The sequence below is a fragment of the Haliaeetus leucocephalus genome, unplaced genomic scaffold (assembly GCF_000737465.1).
Source record: "Haliaeetus leucocephalus isolate CR32 unplaced genomic scaffold, Haliaeetus_leucocephalus-4.0 Scaffold2, whole genome shotgun sequence".
NCBI classification, from domain to species: domain Eukaryota; kingdom Metazoa; phylum Chordata; class Aves; order Accipitriformes; family Accipitridae; genus Haliaeetus; species Haliaeetus leucocephalus.
The window spans coordinates 6,451,798-6,471,942 of record NW_010972438.1 but is presented as its reverse complement, the minus strand read 5'-3'; the positions used below and the strand labels follow the sequence as shown (position 1 = coordinate 6,471,942).

The following is a 20,145-nucleotide window of genomic DNA, read 5'->3' as shown; positions in this document are numbered from 1 at the left end:
CTTTATTATCTCCACATTCTTGCCTAGCACCATCACTAGGACCTGTGGCTGGGATTAAGTCTCTTCTACATATCCAAAAGGTACTGTGTAATTACTGTTAACAGTCCAGTCACCGGGTGTCACTGCTACAGCATTTATAGGCCCTGCTGCTCTGGGAAAATAGTCTGTGTTTTTATCTCTTATTTCCTGCTTGCAACAAACAGTACTATCTTTATTCTACCCACTTAATATCATATTCACCCCCTAGTAGATCAACTATTTCCTCTTAAACTTAGAACCACCTCCAAAGAAAGCAGATGTGATATTTTCCAAAATATATCTTGCTGTCATTTCACCTACAGTATTTACTAGTTAGTCAAGAACAATTGAAAAAAAAAAAAAAAAAAATCACCCCTCAATATTTAGTTGCAAGAGACCAGAAGGCAAAAAATAAAAAAGCTCTTGTTCTGTTGACTGAAGTTCAGTCTCTACCTAGATACCCAAAAAGGTTATCATCATCAGTATTTTAATTTTTGTGGAACTTTCTCATACCACAGAGAGAACCTTAACTGTACAAATCTCTTTTCTCTTACTGTACAGACTCGGCACACGAATAGCTGAAAAATACAGCACTGACACTGAGGTGAACTGCCCACACTTTCATCCTAATGGATTGTTAGCCTCAGAGGCGAGCTAGATCCCATTAAAATGCTGGCACACATATAAGGTATTGTAGGTCCAAGCACTCAGCATAAAATCGTGACATTTAGTTAAGAAACATGTTATGTTATAAAGGTACAATGCTACACAAGATGTTGTTACAAATTTTAAGTAACATAATTTACATTTTAAATAGACTCAAGAATTCAGATACTGCTTCAAGTAACATGAGGAATGTGGGATTGCTCAAGGTCAAATTTAATTACAAAGCCTGCTAAGATGAGGACCATTTTTTAAGCAGTGGGAAATTAAGTTATTTGTCCGTGCTATCTGGCAGTAAATACCTGCCTGTTTTAATTGCTGTTGATATAGCCTAATATAAATTGGAAGGGAAACACTCATGCTCACTTTCAGTTCCCTTTCCAGGTAAAGTTCTACCTGATGTTCAGCAAGCTGAGCTGGTCATTGCTGCAGTCTGACCCACACCAGGTACACAGGCACATCACCTGCTCACTGGCTCGCTCAGCCCCCTTGGCGCTTTGAAGATCTAGTACAGCAATACGCATTCTGGGACACTGTGAGAAGAGGAAACTGAAGACCAAGCTGTGCCTCTCCTGGATACGCAAAGCCAAATAACAGAAGACTAACTAGGGAGAAAGTCGCATGAAAGCTGGGAGAGTATTTTCTAACTTGGACAGTCCCACTACTTACGCAGACAAAAAAAGGAATATATGGATGTGTTCTGCTGCTGCCATCCAGTGGGGAGGTTGAGTAGAAAGCACTTGAGTAAAGATCGATGGCTAACAAGGGCTGAGTCAGAGTCACTGTCAGATTGATGCTTATTCTGCACCTTGCTGTCAATGCCATCCAAGACAAAAGTTTTCAAAGAAAGTAAAATAAAACAGATGTTGAATAAGAAACCGTTGTAACAGTCTGCTGCTTCTGCGCATGGACAAAGGAAGCACTCTTGTTCCAGCTCATTCCTGGCACTGCCTGTGAAATCACTCTACGGACTTGATCTGCTTCGATCCTGCAGCTGTTTAGCTGTTTTAAGATGGTGGAGCTGACAGAGGGATGGTTACACAGAGCTTTGTAACATGCAGGATCTCAGCTTATATCATCACAAATTTCAAGTCTTCAAATCTCCAGATTTCATTACTGTTACAATGGAAGTTGTACTACCTCACATACACACATTTGAAAAATCCTACTGGCTGCTAATCTGCAGTGATAGGTATCTAAATTTCTTGTTAAATCTGGCTTTAAAAGCCTATATCTGCCTTGTTTCAGCACTTGGGAGCTCAGAATATAGATGTCTAGAGCAAAATGAGACACTGATACTCTGCTATCTACTTAGCATCCCCTCATAGATAACAGAGGGCCTCAGAATTGGTAAATGATAGCATAACATTTTCATTATCAACATCATTACTTGTGGATGATGAAGCAGAGGCAGTGACAACAATTTAAAGCCAACTCAAATTGTCAGGGTACAGTCTACAGGGCAATTTATGAAGAAGATAAATTTCTGATGCTAATAGGACTCTACAGCAAGACATCAGTAGGCAAGAACTCCTCCAGCAAATCAAGGAGAATGGGAGGGAAGGAGAGGAAAGTAGACTGACTTTGGACTAGGAGAGAGGAAAAGACAAAGCTCTCCTCAGCAGCCTAGCTGTGCAATCAGCACTCTGCTTTGTGAGACTGTGAGGTGCTGCTGAGACTGACTTTTTTTTCTCTATGTCCATGTTTTTCATACCTTCATAATGCTTCCTGTAAAATTACTACAAGCAACATAAAATTACCATTTAATCCACAGCATCAAATCCCACTACACAGAGCTCTCCCAAACAGCAGTAGTGGTGTAGCAGTCAACAAAGGGGATGATGCTTTCTTTTCAGTGTATGAGAGGAAGTAGGTGAACTGTGGCCCAATAAACACCTTTTACCAGTACAGACATTCAACTACACCATCAGCAGAATGGAAGAATCTTAATTCACATTCCATCTGTTTTGACTACTGAGGACTTATCCACATCGGTCTAACTCTTTGATTATCTTGGGATTTGTATAGCGGTTGGAAACACTGACATACGTTGTCTTCCTTGTACAGTCAACCTTCCTGAAAAGCAGGGATAAAATCAGAACCCGTCTACTCTCCAGCAACTCCTGGGTGCTATAAATAATATTCTACTGCGGTCACATGCAAAACTTAGAGCTGCTCTGTGATTACTTGCTATACATTGCTCCAGGTACCAAGTCAGCTTTCCACAGAGAATCTGCAAGTATATCTGCCCTTATTTTCTGCCATATGTTCAGCTCAGCTCTGTGTGAGCAAGACACCAAGCCCAGGACCCTCTCAGTGCTTAATTTCAGATGGATTAATTTAAGATAGTTACGTTTTGTCAGTAAACAGATGTCCTTGATTTGCCTCTATACCAAAACACAAAAAGCCCATTTACCTTTCAAAAAAAACTAACTGTAGCATTAAAGCCCGGGTAATTCACACACCCATACAAACATTGCATAGACAAGACTTGCATAGCACATAACATGAGGAATATTCTCAGCCTTTGCAAATTTCTGCTTAACCATGTTTTAAACTTTAACATTTGTTTGGATACAGGACAGCAGAACTAACTGAAAATGTACAATATATTATTTAATCTCTGATTCCAGTCAAGAGGGTATGTAATCATTAGCACAGACCTATTTATATCCTCCTTATTTCATCATTCAATAATTTAAATGTGATTTTTGAATTTCAACTGGCTTACCAAGTCCTCAACAACATGATGAGATCCTGTCTCCACTGAAAGTGATTTCTGCTTTTCTTCTTCCTTGAAGACTGTCATGTCCTGTTCACTCTATCAATCAGCCTGACATTATCTTCCTTTCACAGAACAGATAGCTTAAGTCATCAGATTTATGCAAAAAATAACAAGTAGCTCTCATTGCCCCAGAGAGCACTTTGCAATTGGATGTTGCTCTTTATACACACTCTTACTGAAGCACAGTGTTTATCCTTGTGTATTTCATGCTACATTTTATATTCATCAATTCTTTGCTTAATGCTTTATTTACAGTATGTCATAACATCAATGACTTTAAAAAAAAATACTACTTATTGATTTTCAAACAGATATAGAAAAAAGGTAGAGGAAATGGAAAGGCGGGGTATTTAAGAAATCCATTAACACAAAACGGAATTAACATCAGAAATACATACTCATATGCTAGTGTAACTCAACTGGTAAAACACAGGCCTCTAAACACACCACAGCACCCAGATAACTCCAGTGATCAGCATCTGCCTTTCATGCTTCTCGCCTTGTGTGGTATCTCCAGTATAGATCAAAAGTACCTGTGCTTCCATTTAAGCCTGTAATCTCATTCTTCAACTAAGCAGTCACTCCAGCTTTACAGGGAAAGGAAGGCATCTCACTAAAACCGCTTATGGTTTTGCGGGAACCAGCAGAATGTTACACATCTTGGTTCTGTCTTAGGACTTGATTGTATTTTTAAGGTTTCTACCACCGAGGTTGGCCAAATGGTGGTGGGGAATGGTACTGCTCTCATCCCTGGAGAAACTCAGAGGTCTGCATGCCCTGAAGAGTGATACTATCAAGCAGGCATTTCAATGGGACAGTGCCAGAGTGCAGCTGGCACCTCCTAAGATGGATGCTACCTGAACCAACACAACTGCTGGAGGGCTGAAGTGTAATTCTGGCTGTGCCACTGAAGTGGCATTCTGGCTTTCTACGTAGTGAATGGAGAGACAGTCTTGGCACCTGTCACAGTCACTGCATCTCTCACAGGGGATCTGAGCAGGGCACAACAATGCTTCCTCCCCCACTTCTCAGTCAGCTAGCATTGTTTGTGATTTAGCAAGGAGTCATCATGACATTACTGAAGGGGTGGCCATACCCTTCTCTGCCGTAGGTCAGTACATACTGCCTCTCAACTCCGGTTACCTTAGTGTTTGTTACCTGTGCTTCGCACTGACTGCTGCATGAAATGAGTATCAGCCTACTAACATGTTAATATAAGAGCAGTGGCAATTAGCAATATCCATTGCCTCATTACAACCATCTGCCAAGGCTGCCACAAAACAGACATTTTTCCATTGCTTGTCCCCTGACTGAATTTATCATTCCACAACATGCAGTTTTAACTTGGTCAAGGAATGACCTTGCTAATACTGTTTATTATCTAACAGATCTCAGCCTGAAAGTCCATGTCATAGTCCATAAAAAAAAAAAACCTACAGTGAGAAAAATTTAGTAACTGTAAGAACAAAGTATTTAGCATTCAATGCAAAACGTTAATAATAATTTTAAAATGCCATTTCTTTGCATGGCTTTTTGACCAGCTCAGCTAATGGACTCTGGACTAGGAAATACTGGAAATAAGTCTGGGAAGGCAGCTTACTGGTCACTTGTCAGTTTTGATAGGCTATACCTTTGCAGTAGCTGGCCAGCACACTGCAACGATAATATTTAAGTACTGCTCTGTGTTGTTTGCATAAATAGTAGCCCAGTCGCCAAGTCTCAGGGAAGGCAATCTAAATATAACCTCTGGCACTGTTCTGCAACTGAGTCCAATTTGTTCCCAAGACCTGGAAGCATTCACCATGCACACATGTGTGTTTCAGCCCCCCATCTGTTAAATGAGAATAATCACACTTCATTTGTAAAGCACTTCATGTTCTACTGACAAACACCTTCTATTGCTTTGATTTCAGCGAGTCTGGCTGCCAGAGTAGAGTTACTCCAGCACATCACTGTTTATTTAGACTGAAGCACTTGGGGCAAAGACCCTTCTCTTTTGTTAAGAGGCAATACAGGGAGAATGCTGGATCACCTTTATCCCTCTGGTAAACTCATCATTCCACAGCCATAGTTCTTTTTAATGCTATTTTGACACAGTTCTTGCTACAGCTGAAAGAAAAATTGAAATGATTTTGCAAAAAAACCCTACTCAGGCCTTGGTTCTGATCCAGAATTCAGTTAATCCAAATCCCTTGGTACTGGGGAAGGGTCAGGAAAAATCTTTCCATAGTCACTGTTGGATTAGATTTGCTACCCCAGAAGAGGACATGTTTTCAGAGTAAACTCTCTTTTCTCTCTAGCTTGGCACAAACTACCATGTGATACAGTCTGATAAAAGGATGTTTCTTTACATTAGCATAGCAGACTTATTTGTCAGTTGTAGACTAATTATCTTGGCTCCTTATTTGGGGACTGTGGCATCCCTTACAGGAAAATGCATTTTGCTGAGGGCAGCAGTTTTACTCAATTTATAAAGAATGTCGACCCAAAGTTGTGGATTTTTTGTATTTCCAGTAAAAATAGTGTATGGTGGGGGGAGAAAAATAGCATACCTGCCACAGTATTTCCAAATAACCTGTCAAACTAGTGCTTTTTCCTATATAGTTCAAACAACAAAAAAAAATGAGCATAGGTCTGATAGTAAAATCCACTATGTTGTTCCTTCCCCATTCCTGAAACCTTGAAAATAGAACAAAAACTGAAAAATTAAGACAATGCAAGTAAATTATTAAACTGTATCATGAGTGGGCACTCCCAAAAAACAGACAATTCATTTGGACACACCATCGAGCAAGTGTTAGTCCTAAAAGGCAACTTCCAGTGCAATCAGGCTTCTTTTTTCTTTTTAAGCAAGATGCATTTAGAAACACCGAAAATAAAAATATCAGTTACATTTTAATTCCTCAGTGACCCAACAGTGCTAACTCCAACAGGGTCCACCTAGAGAACAGTGGGGACCTCTTTCTACATTCAAACTGGTTTAGATGAGAAATTTCAGTTTATTTAGTTTTGGGGTTTTTTTTGTTTTGGTTTGGTTTTTTTCAGTTGGAGGAATACCAGCATCTGCTGAAAGAATTCAATAGACAGAAATCACTGGCGTATCCACAATTTGGGCCAGGCACTCATGTTGCTAGGGTGATTTATGCCAACTGAGATAATTTGCACTTTTTTCAAATTATACTCTGACTTGATTTTCATACTTTAAGCAAATTATATTTTCTAAAGACAATCTAAGAATACTTAGGAGTAGCAACAAACATCAGTGACAATATACAGTCTGAGATCTTCCTGTTTGATCTGCTCTGAAGAAGGCATCTCCTCAAAATGGTAAATTATACAAGGACAGGCACCATTCCTTTGGGTGACCAGTTATTTATTGTGCCTCATTTAAAAAAAAAATTGGGGAGGAGAGATGCAGAGCATTTGCACAATTATTGCTTATTCATGAAATGCAGCATATACTTTTTATTATATCACCAGACTGTGCAAATGACATCATTGGGGCAGGGGAGCAATATGTCAGAAAGCCTTGATACTTTCAAATTGTATGGCACGTAGGATAGTATAAAAGAGCTGTAGATATGTATTTATAGGGAAAACAGATATTTCCATGCTCTTTTTCAAGAGATTTTTGTCTTTCATTGTGTTGTGCATTGGATTAGAAAGAGCACTGGACCCAACCTGGTACCTTACAAAGGTCATAGCTATGAATGAGGGACTTCCATGCTGTTCTCTCCCCTTTTGCACTGTTTGCTGCTGAAGGACACTTGTGCTCTAACCAAGTAGGCTAATGCCACTTTAAAGCCCTTGAACTCCCTCACCTTCATGTCCTGTCCGGTGACAATCCAGGGCCAGCACAAAGGAGGAAGGTCTGCATGCTTTCTATCAACTTTTATATCCTGCTATGTAGAAGGAAATCTCCCAAGGAAAAAGGGAGCTATAGAAGAAAGGATATACAAAGCACAAGAGATACTCTAAGCTTTTTCACCCAACCTGAAAATAAAATGCATGGGAAAGACTACCTTGATGTATTTAAATTTTTGCTTTACAATTGCTTACGATTTTACTTTTGATATCAGGCATCAACAGCCAACATGAAACTAAAATCAGCTACATGCAATACCCTACAAACACCTCTTAACGCAATCATGATCTGTTACACACAGATCCTGCCGTTCCACCCCAGAAGTATAACACATCAAGCTAATTTGCAACAATTTGTCTCTGTGCAAAAAAGACAGTGAAAGAAATCTGTTTATTCCAAAATACTCACTGCAACTTACAATGCTACTTTAAGGAAACACCGGTGTAAAACTAATGGAAGAACTGATATCAGGAAGATGCAAGCATTAAATAACGCTAAGAGAAATCCTGCCTCACACTTGTCTGGTCATTATTTCTCTAAACAACAACATAAATCAAAAGAATAGTGACCATCACTGGACTGCAAGGCATATGGATACTGTCCATCAGGAAAAGAAAAGTAGAAATAAATAAAGAAAAATATAAATAAATAAAGGCAGGCCAAACACTAAGCAATACAAATGTTGATCCTAGAATTTTCCACTCATAACTTCTGTCATTTGCAGGGTATTGTAAAGATTGCCACCCTGGAAAATAATGAATGTCAGATGTAGTCTCCACTCCTGTGCTGACGAATAGCATTGCCAGACTGATGAGGAGAGATTACCCTGCTGAACCCTACAAGACATCTTTAGTCTTCTGATTTAGAATCCATTGTCCTCTACCAGTTGTCACTCTCCTGAAGGAATGCAAGAATGCTGCCAAACACTGAAAAACAGGAAGCTGCAGCAAAGGGCTATCAGCAGCAATCTGGAGGTGCTTCGCCAACAAAACACTTAAATGTTTGTAAAAAAAAAAAAAAATTCCATCTCCAGGTTCTTCCATTATTAATTAAACATTTTCTGGTTTCCAAGAAAAAAAATGCTTGCTCAAACATGTCCTTGAAACCAGAGAAATCAACACCATAAACTTTCAAACTAACATCAAGGGGCAGCTCCCTGGCAGTGAAAAATACCATGCTTGGCATGAGAGCAGAGCTGAGGACTTCTTCATGCAGTCTGAGTAGACTAGGAACAGGTGGAGCATGTTTGATGCTACAGCCAAATATGACAACTAATTTCCTGCTCTTAAATACAGGGTGAATATTCTGTACCCACCTACAGCCAAAACCACAGGCAAATGGAAGCCAGTATGGAGGGTGACCATGTCCTAGCCTGCTTCTGAATCAGCCTTCACTTGGCAGCATAGACAAAAATAGACAAGAAGTCTAAATCACCAAATCAACAGAAACTGCTATCCATTTCCATGGACTTTTATTCAAGCCTGTACAGTCACTCATTTGGGATGAAACTTTCCAGTAGCACAAAGCCTTACAATTACATTAAAATTGGACTTTAAGTTTGGGACAGGCTCTGTGCTGCTATTACAATTAATGTAATTGCAAGGCTGTGGCAATGCAGCCCATGCAGTAAGCACAGACATGTCGATCAATAGCAGAACAGGCCCTAAAGCAATTTCCATCCCTCAAAATGGCAGTGATTTGCAAAACCCTGAATGATGAATTCTGTAAGAATGACTGGCTTAAGCGTTAATAAAATCATAACTATGAAATCTAACTTTTCTGCTGGGACCAAAAACCATATGACATAACCGGCTCAGGCTGGAAACTAAATCACAGAAGAATCCCAAACTCCCACTTCAGTAGGGTCAGGACTTCATCTAAGGCAGGTCTTTTAATCATTTCAGAGCAAGAAATTCAATGCAAGTCCTTTACATTTCAATCTATTGCCTTCATCACTCAAGCATCCATCCTCCCAAGGACTCAGCATGTTGACCTCCATGTAAACCCAGAGCAGAGCTCCCAGGTAGAACATGTTCCACTTTTTGTTGCAACACTTCACCCAAATGAACACTGAGGACGAGATGCTTTCCATCCTATTTGTGGATTTTCACTTATCCAACCATTTCTTTCTCCCCACATTAGCACAAGCCTGCTGATTTGCAATATAATAATTTTTTATAATACAAGTTGTATGTTTGGAAGAAGTAGATTTAAAAAAGACAAAGGGCAAAGAAAGCTTTCTTGCTTAGAATTTTGGTCAATGGAATGTAAAGATTATCATTTATTGCAGATAGCAGCTATATAAAAAATGATGCTGTCAATGTAAAATGAATAAAATAAAGACAGTATTTTCACAAGCTTTCCCCAATGGCTTTAAAATAAGGTCACTTTGAGATTACAGGAAAGAGCTTGGTTTCAACCTCCTGCTACACAGATTGATACACTGGACTTGGCCTTTTCTGTGTTAAATGAGACTACATCTTTTTGTTACAGAACTCCCCCTTCCCCCCACCTTTTTTGAAACATGATGAAATATGATACACAAAACCTACACATTCACCAGTTTGTCTGTAATTCCCCGCCCCCCGACTCCCTGGAATACACAATGTTTTCATATGCAATCACATTCCATGTAGTTAAGGGGCATGTATGTGGAAAACTATAGCAATTACATTCCACGCAGTTAAAGTGCACATTCATGGAATACCAGAAGCTATGTTTTACCCTATAAAGACTAGACTAACACTGAATTGCCCCTTACTGGTAACATAGCACTGTGCATCCAAATTGAAGTTGTTGTCAAAATCTGTCATATAAATAACGATGGATGTAAGGGGAAAAAAAGGAAAACAAGAAGTATTTCTTCCTCTTTTTTCTTCTCAAAAATAAATACACTAGCAAACTTCACGCAGTGAACTCTGTTCCTTTTTTTCCTAACGGGAACCTATTGCTCAAGTGAATTGCTTTCCCTACCATAATACTTGAAGCGATTACAGCAAGGGCTGTATATTGTAGCTACCCTATATTTAGAAGCTGGAAAATAAAACACATAAATAACACACTGAATAAAACATTAAGACATAAAAGGAGTTAAGCAGAACAAAGGGCTAAAGCTTATTGTGTACTAACCATGTCTGACCCGTTGAAATACAAAAGAACTCATAATTCTAATTAGTAAAATGCACCATTATGATTTAAATCACGAGAAAGCAAGCGTGGTTCCTGTCTGCAGCTAAGTGCTGGAGCCCCTTCTTGCAGCCTTGCAGGGCCCTCTGCTGGAACTGGGAACCGTGCCCGTAGCAATCCGACAGCCACAGAAGGAAGAATGATGCTCCAACCCAAAAACAAGGGGAGAGCAAGAAGCCTGGGTTTTCCTGTTTTCCTTGAAAGCAGCAATATTTCTAATACTAAGCTGCATTTTTCAGACACACAGCCTTCACTTGAGTAGATGAAGTCCTGGAGCCTATGTAAGGGAGGAATTTTTCCTCTGACTCCAGCGGAGACAGGATTCTGTCCACAAAGTCCTTAAAGTTGTGAAAACCTGCAATTGATGTGGAAAAATCCAGTCTGCTACAAGACCACCTGAAACCAAAAGCATGATCAAGAGGTATCAACAGGTCTGAATTCCAGCTGACAGTGACATTTCACGTTCAAAGTTTAGAAAAAGCAGGCTCAGAGGCTCCTGCAGACCAAAACAATGTCTGATACATGCCTCAGCACATGAATTGCTATTTTGTGCATAAAGGAGCAACATTCTGCTGGGATGTTCCCAGTACCATTTATGCCCACCTGCCACGCAGCCCCCCGAGTCCAGTCCAACAGCATCACTGAATCCCTTATTCATCCTTCAGATGAACTGTGATGTTCATTTCTTCTTCACCTGATACCCACCTCACTGATAACCACCCCACACTGACAACCCATCAAGGTTTTACCTATCATAGACTGCTATTCCACCCTTGCTACCTAATAGAGGAAAATGAAGCATGTACTTTCCCAGCGTGTTAGAGTGGTCGCTAGGTTTGGGGGGAGATTCTTCCACTTCTCTGGGGTACTGACTTTTCTTTGCTGTTTGGGACACAGAAAAGAATTATTAAACATCGAGTTCAACACACGCCCTCTGTACTGCCTTCAGCAGGTCTTGTTTGCTGTCCATCAAGGGCAGATCTTTGACTCAGGTCCATGTACGTACAATACTTGCCACTACCAAATTACAGGAGGTCTGTTTCTGTGACAAACAAGTGGCTTTGACCATCCCACTGATAGGTTAGACCAGCACCTCTTCAGAGAGCAACCAAAGAAGGACAAAAAGAGACAGACAGGTTCTGAAAAAGTCTGCTTTCCATGAGCCATAGCAAGGGCAGAAAGGGAGCAGCAGTGAGGAGAGCCTTTGTCTTCCGCGTCAAGCACACTGCTGCATTGTTCACTCAGAGTGCTCCTACACAAGCCGAGCCTTTCCATACATCTATGTCTCCCTGTTCAAGCATCAATCAGAAGAAAACAAAGGAGAATGCTTGTGAAATCCCAGAAAATTATCTCAGGTCCCAGCTCAGGCCCTGCTCAGCAGGGTCTACAGAAGCACCTTGTCTTTCACATGTGATGGAAATCACTGGTACACTGAAAACCAGCTAGGACAGCATTCTGGTTGCTGGAGATCACATCTAAGATGCCAGGCAGCAAATTACAGATTTTCAGCTGGATTTCACTAAGCAAAAATGTAGAGTTTACAACAGCTCAGGCTGGTGATAATTCCCTCCTGAACCCACTTCCCAATCTCTATGGTCATGCGTATTTGCTTGCCACTGCCATTTTTAACAAGACTTCTCCTATTTAACCTCTGATAACCCTGTAAATAAAACTGTCTGCAGTGCAACAAGGAATAAACTCCATGAAAAGAAGTTGCTACTTATTCCTCTGGTTGGCTAAAAGACTAAGCTGTCCCAGTGCACTCAAACACAGGGATTTATCCCTATGATTTGCATCATCCTGCAGGTGTGGTAAGCAAGCAAACCCTTAGGGCTGCCACTGAAGTCTTCACTTGAAATCACAAAGAAAAGAGAAAATGTGAACTGAGTGAGACAATTCAGAGACAAATTTGGCCCTGCTTTAAGCTACTGATGTTCATTAAATATATGCATTCTGGGCATATTAATAATAATGGACTTTCAAAAAAATCTAGACCCTTCAGCAAGCAGGAGGCTACAAGCATTTAAAGTGAACACCATCACATAAAAATAAAACACAGCAGTCTCAAAAAAAGCCAAGCTCCACTAGTATTTCATGACAGAAACTGCTCAGCTGGCTATACCAATTAATGGTCTGCAAGTCCAGCCCCCACATGAGGTGACCTGAGGAAGTGTCTTTTCAGTGCTTCATCTTTTGTGGATCCTGACTTATAGCAGTGAAGTGGAAACAAATCTTTTCTGGTACTAAATGTATGTTGCTTCATTCAGCACAGCATGGAATTGATAGTTATATCAGTACCAGTTAGGTAGTCTGGGAGCCTGAAATACTGCCCAATTTCAAATAGCTATAGTAAGGTTGGTGCTTATGCTTCCCTCAGCTATTGTCAGTGCAAAAGACAAACTCTTCAGAAGGGTAATTCAGAGCAACAAAGTCAGATGAATATTCTGACATGTCTTCTCTACATAGATGTAAAGGGAGCCTACTGAAATAATCTGCATAAGCAGCATCTTCAGTGATCTAATGGTAATGAGAAGGAACATTTCTCCTCTACCTTTTGCCTAGTTAACTCTGCCAGTCAAAGCAATTACAGTGTTCGAATGAAAAATAGGCTTTGGCCTCCAAGCTGGGCTCAAGATCCAAACTGCTTCAAAGCAATGGCAGGACTGGATTGAACAGTCTCTTTCTCCACTAACAGTTATTTGATGGTGGTGAATATTTCGCAGAACAAAAGAAAGAATCAGGTCTGTCTTACACTTTATTACAGTGAAGAGGCCCTTTTTGTCAAAGGGATTGCTCAATGGCATTCTCTCCCACTTTTCAGAAACAGGATGCTTATTGGGTCCTTAAAGATCTAGTCTCTGTTCCTGTCTGAATATTGCAGAGACAGCTGTCGAATGTCATTCTTTCAGGCACCATCTAACATGACCAGAGTCAATAACTGTCTTTTCCCAGATTAGGATCCTTAAAATGGCAGTATTTTGAAAAGAAAAAAAGTCAATCCCCACTTTTCATCTTAAATTCTACTGTCTGCTCTTGGTTAATAAACTTCCTTAGCTTTAATGAGTAAGCATTTTTTTCAAAAGTGACTAGTGATGTCAAGTACATAGCTTGAAACACACTGATTTTCAGGAGCAGACACATGATGTTCTTAAAAACCAGCTCCTCCTAACATACGCCAGGCTAGGCACCTCATGCCTCATAAACAGCATGCATTTCCCACCTTCGTACATACCTGTCCAATTACAGCTGCTTAACCTAAGGGACATCAGACAAAGCCTTTGCCAAATACAAAGCTGGAATCCATCCCTCTAATGTGCTTCAGGACATTTTACTTTGAAAAATGTTAAAATTTTTGCAGTCAATAGACAATGTTATCTCAAACACCATCCAAGAACATGCTAATTTGTATTAAACAAATGAGGCTAATTATTTGCTTTCCACAAAACTGGCTACATTAAAAGCTCTAAATTATTTGCTTTCCTGATGAACAAGGTGTTGTCTTGCTCACATACCAGATTCCATCACAGATCTGATCATACCTTACGAGGTCAATCTAGGTGTTGTATCAAACAGCAAAGATAAGATGAGGCTGGGAAACACAGGCCCCTTGAGAAGAGCTCCCCAAGCCCTCTAAATGCTCTGTGGTGCCATATGTCAGACACAGGGAGCTGGAGAATCAAAAATGGGGCGACTGTTTCATCTGCTACATGGAATCATAAAGTGGGATGGCGGTCACTTCAGTGTAGACATCAGAGAAACTCATGTCTGGGCAAGAATATGATACCACAGTCTAAAAAGCTACATGAAGGCTCCAGCTTCAAGGGTGTCATCTGAAAAAGAGCTCCATAATCTGACCAATCTATTCATGAAAAGCAGAACCTTTCTTTAGCCTACCAGAGAAAGCACAGTACGCAAATCTGCTTAACAGTCGAGCAGCTTGATTGTGTTTTACAGTACCTCTTTGATATGGGGGAAAGAATTCTTGGTGTCAGTTAAAAGTATGCAGTCAGGTATTCTGAAATGTTATGTTAAAAAGATTTTCATAATTTACATAACACATAGTGAGTGTTCATCATACAAGCCCACAACACAGGATCCCTACTGCCTTATTACAGGTATTTCCCTTAGGTACACATGCAAAGTGCATCTTTAAAAGACAAAAATAACATTTCTTTTTACAAGAGTCTTCCCTGAATGACAAAAGCTGCAGAAGGCTGTTCTCCAGGTTTTGCTGCGTAGTCAGCTCTGAAATGCTCTGCTAAACAGCAGTTGTTTACAGGAAAGGTCAAGAGGGCCTAATTAACTTGTCTTTGTACATAGACCCCCCTCCTCATTGAAGTGATTCAACTAGCTTCCATAACAGCTACCTGCAAAATGGTAATACAGACCAATCCTCTAACACTGTATTCACTGGAATCACATTATGGGCTTCTGCTGCAACATGTCAGTTATTCTCCGTAACCTGTGACTGCATGTTATGGCAAACACATACGAGTGCTGCGCAGCATCAGGGAGTGCAGAGCAGGTGACTGGGTAGGGCAAGGAGGTGATTTGTGTAGCTCTTAGATACACACGCTGCTGATGTGCATAGATAGACAGAGCAGCTATATGCAGGTCACAGTCAGTCCTTTTTGCCAGGACTGAAGAGATTTTGATGAGCACATGAGGAGCCTTCAGCTCCTACCTAGACAATCACCAGAAGCAGCCGGGAAAGAGATCGATAGGTCGTCTCATCTGGAGGATGGAGCCTCTAACAAATGCATCCTAGCACTGAGCTGAAGTGGATGCTAACATTAGACCCAGACCCACAGTAGTCTGGCTCAGAGCTAAGAACATTACATATGGATTTAAGGCATTACACCTAATTTAAGAATGAGACTACATCACAAATAGCAACACTTGCAGAAATCCCCAAGCCAGCATGAAGCTAACCATGGTACTGAGAATGCAGTCATCTCACCATGGTCTTGCAGCCACGCTTTTGACCTCTCCTAAAAAGCAGAGCTCACAGGTGGTATTTTGTTAACTTACCTCTCTCTCTTCTGGGATCAAAGGTGACATAGGGCTAACTCAGCTATCCAGTTTTAGGACTTGCACTGGTATCTTGCATTAGCATTAGTACATCTCTATTTCTTTCTGCTTTCAAGCTGATATGTCTGCATGATCCTAGCACAGAGATGTTGCTTCAAAGATCCAGTCTGGTATCTCTTCATGAAGCCAACGCATCTTGTTCTGAGCAATTTTTTTTATTTATAATAAGTAAGATACTACATTGTGCCTGGTAGATATACTGTACGACAATAGTGCATCCTCTTAAATGCAATATCTTTCTGTTTGCCTCACTAAGCAAGTTAGGAAAAGAAGGATCATACAAGCTGAACTAAACCACAGTTCAGTATTTCTGTTACTTAGTGAAAGAACTGGCTAACATAAGTCTGAGGGCTTTGATCTATTGCCCACCAAAGCCAATGATACTGTTGTAAAGTCTCTTGATAACAACTGGATTAAGAGAGAGAAGATAAAGATATATTTCAGAATATCTTTGGATAAGGATAAAGCAAAATGACACAAACAAATCCCAAAGTCCTAGCAGTCATGAAGTCACTCCAAAAACTGTCTGGTGAGCTTCAGTACATAAAATTACTAGACAAAAACCATGACAATTTACAATAACTCATTTTTTTTCTTGTTGTTGTTGTATTTTTAATCCATTGCACTGATTGTAACATGCTGTCAACAGCCTCATCAATTATCCATTGCTAAAAAGTGAGCTCTAACATTCTGCAAGTGTTATTAATTGGTCTCAGTAGCATATAATGAGTTTAAAAGCTCCTACCTGTGTGCCCCCGGGGATGGTGGCTAGAGGCGGACAACAATTTACAGCAGACCATTAACACATAGACCAGAAAAAGCCAGTCAGATAGAAGCATTGATTTGGCACAGAATCTCATCCTGGAGGCAGAAAAGGAAGCAGTTGAGTGAAAGAACAATGTGAGTAGGGAATAACATAAAAATGATGCAGGGAAGGAGAAGCTGAAAAGATGCTGAAGAATAACTAATATGGCTTATTACAAGGCAACACTGACAAAATCACATTCATGGTTTAGTTGGGATCAATTCTTTGGCAGCATGTTTTATAATTAGAAGCAATGCAATGGCTATCACACATCATGTTACCTGCAAGCACATATTTATAGTAACACATTATGAGTGCAATACACTTCTATGAATTGGAGTTAAGGGGTGGGGGGTTTTTTGGATTAAGATCCCGCCACACTCAAATTTAAATATACATATTTATAAGCTGTGCTACTATTTTTAAACTGCACCTGCCTCAAAATCATAGAAGCATCACAAAAAAATGTCCTTTTTAATTAATACTTCTCAGGACATACTTGCTAAAGCTACCAACTCCCATGTAGCCATGCACATGAATTGGCTGGCTCTCCCAAGCACACAGCATCAGCTAGCTTTCCTGGAGATCAATAGGTTTGCTGAGGGTTAAACACTCATGAAACCAGTACCTCAGTCAAATACGTGAGGACTCGCTGCTTTGCCAGGGTGTTAGAAACTGCATTTCAGAAAACATTTGTTCTAAAGGAGGTGGATGTTGTTAAGTCTTATCCATGTTAGTGTTAGAACTAAGACCACAAATCCTCAGTAATTTTGCTGCAAATATCTACAATTAAATCCCTCAATAGCTTATGTTATGCCATTCATCATAGAAAGGTAATCTAATCATTTTCTTAAACTCAGTTATGATGATTTATTACTCATGCTATACATAAATGGGCATTATGCAGTTAAACCCTTAGATACAATGTTCCACACTTTCAGCAAATGCTGTAAGCAGGAATACATCAAATTAATTAAAGGCAATTTATAGATTTGCATAAATTGAACTAAATATTGCTTTCATAGCAGTGACGTTAGTCTGCAGTTAATCAGCACGCTGGGATTTGGGCAAGCCTGTCATAAGCATGTTTATTTGCTCCAAAAAGTCCTTTGGGAACTTCTTTCCCCTGCAGATTCCAGTTCTGATTCTTTCAAGTATTTTCTAAATAATTTGTTTATCTGTAGATCTTTAAAATACCTGAGACTATTCAGCTAATCCAATATTCCAGTGCTGAATAGACTGATGGTTTAAAAAAAAAAAAAACCACCTATGCCTTAGCTCTACTGCAAAGCCAGGTGAAGCACTTGGATCCTGTTTTAAATTTGATAACCATCTACAAATGAAACCAAAACAGATGCCATGTTTTCTCATTTAAAAGTGCTTGCATAATTTTCCCTCTCACACATCACAAAACAATTTTCTTCTCTCATTGTGTATGAATGGGAATGTTGATAAAGCCCAAACAAATCACAAATGCACTTATTAATGTCAAAAGTTAAGAGACCAAAAGCCTGTTGTATGTATTTTAGCAACAAACACTATTTTACACTTGAGAAAAAAATACATTGGTGAAAAACTCAGCACCTTCAGCTGTCCTGTAGACTTTACTCCAGCCTACAAACTTTTTTAAAAAGCTACACAAACATGACTCACCATGTCTACAGATTTAAGAAAAAGAAAAATTACATGTAAAGAAGCCATATTTTAAGGACTGATTTAGCAAAAAGATAGCTTTCCTTGCTTTAAGAAGGTGCTCTGTTTCAAGCCCAGTATGTTGCCACCCCAAATGCAAATTAACCAGTACAGGAAAAAATACACTGAAGCTTTTTTGCAGCAACATATAGGAGTCTTCTGCAAGCATGAATCAATCCCAGAAGATAAAGATGTCACTAGCCCTTGCCTACCCCACAAGTATCCTCTTATGGAGCACTCCAAGGCTAATTCAGAGCAGCTACACTTCAGCTAATAAGCATGGACCTAATTCACCTCTTGCACCCAGCTGAAACACATAATGCTACTGCAGCTAATGGAATTGAGTCACTGTGAAACCAGCATAAATGTTATTGTTGTTGATCCAATATTAGTCTAAGGAAACTGCCCAATAAGCTCTGAAATCAACCTACCACTTCAGATTTCAGTCACCCAAATCTTCTGCAGGTAACTGAACCTCATTTTCTTGAGGAGAGAGCTGAATTTAACCTTAGTTTTCTTGCTATCTCCATGAGAAACGCATGACTTGCGCCTCAAGCACAAGTTACCAATAAATAGGAAGTCATCATCTGCTCATCTTGCAATATCATCCCTCTTATGTTTTGTTGCTCTAAATGCAAACACAGGAATCTGATCCAAGGATCAGTGGAGATCCCAGCTCTGGTGTCACTCTGTAGTATCATAATGAAGACAGGGACCTTCCTTCAGGTTTCCTGAGATGTGACTGAAAGCAGGATTTAACCCTTGGAATTAAATACCACAGATCAGACATTCTAAGCATGCCCTTTCTGGTGTGAGTTGATGGAAGGGACAGGTATTTAGTCCCAAATCATGCACTGCATGCTGAACAGCTGCTATTTCCGCATGTAAGTGAACCCAGCTGTTCCCACCATTCCCAGTGCAGGAGCAAAGCTGGGCTCAGTGGAAAGAGTTGTGTGCTGACCTAATTTCAAAAGCTTTCCCAGATTATGACTTTGACTCTTTTGAAGCCGTTGCCCTGATGTTAGACAGGGAATGTGAAACCAGGTTTCATCAGGTTAACAGGAAAACCTTACACCTTTGTAAGTATATTCAAGTCCAGGAATAAGTGTATCAGTACAAAGCATCAACTTAGTTATAACCAAACTGAAAAGCTGTTAAAAGCATCCAGTACCATTAAAATGATACAACATTTGCACACTTTAGTCTGCTTTGCAGGTAGACAGGACAAAAGTCTTCAGCCCACTAATATAAAGAAATACAGGAGGATCTTTAAAAAGGCAGAAAAAAAATGAAATTTGGCAGACAGATGCAGCAAGGGGTACGGAGCCCTTCAGCATCAGTGGGCTGCCGCTTTCAGAAATGTCAAGCCTTCATTCTCTGTTGGATTCAAGTGGATATTGTTGCTAACCAGAACAGCAAATCTTCAGTGTCATTTGAAAGATAAAAAGTGTTCTTACCTTGGGGACTTTGCAAGACTTTTGTTCCAGTCAAACACAATTATTTCAGTGTGTTTTTCATAGTTATTCCAGATTCCCATTTGCAGCAGCAAATAAGCCTTTCTGCATTTCAGAATTTTTCCTTCGCTTTGGGGACCTAGAAAGCAAGCCATAGTACACTGCAATTAACGTCTGGAATGGTGTTGTGAAATAGATCTTCGTTACCAAAATCATTGTTTCACAGTGCCATCTACAGTGCAATCCAAGGCAAAAGGCAGCAGTCACATTGCTCTTTTCACTTGTTTCCAACAACACAGAGAAACTGTGATAAGGCAGCTCTGAAATATCATTACATTAACTAAAGGCAGAGTTCGCTATACTAGAAATTACAAACATAATGTGCACAGCTCACTGTGTCCTTATAATCACGTGTCCTCTTGCCACCCAACCACTGTGAAAACTGTAAGGTCTAAGACACCACCATAGTGCAAACAGATTTCCACATGATTATGTGAAAACTCCAATAGTTTCAACCAGAGATTATTAAAGACAGGGGAAAAATCCTTCATTGTCTTCATAAAGATTTGGCCAAGGCCCTTGGAGT

General features: G+C 39.9%; 1 protein-coding gene across 1 annotated transcript in view; it reads right to left on the bottom strand.

Annotated features, from left to right (window-relative positions):
* Positions 1-19,642, bottom strand: part of FAM19A4 (family with sequence similarity 19 (chemokine (C-C motif)-like), member A4) — a 52,808-nt gene extending 33,166 nt beyond the window's left edge. The window contains exons 1-2 of the mRNA XM_010573298.1: positions 19,563-19,642; positions 16,354-16,469 (exon numbers count right to left, since the gene is read on the bottom strand). Coding sequence (XP_010571600.1) covers positions 16,354-16,469; positions 19,563-19,642 — 196 coding nt within the window. The remainder of the gene's footprint in view (positions 1-16,353; positions 16,470-19,562) is intronic.
* Positions 19,643-20,145: the final 503 nt, after the last annotated feature.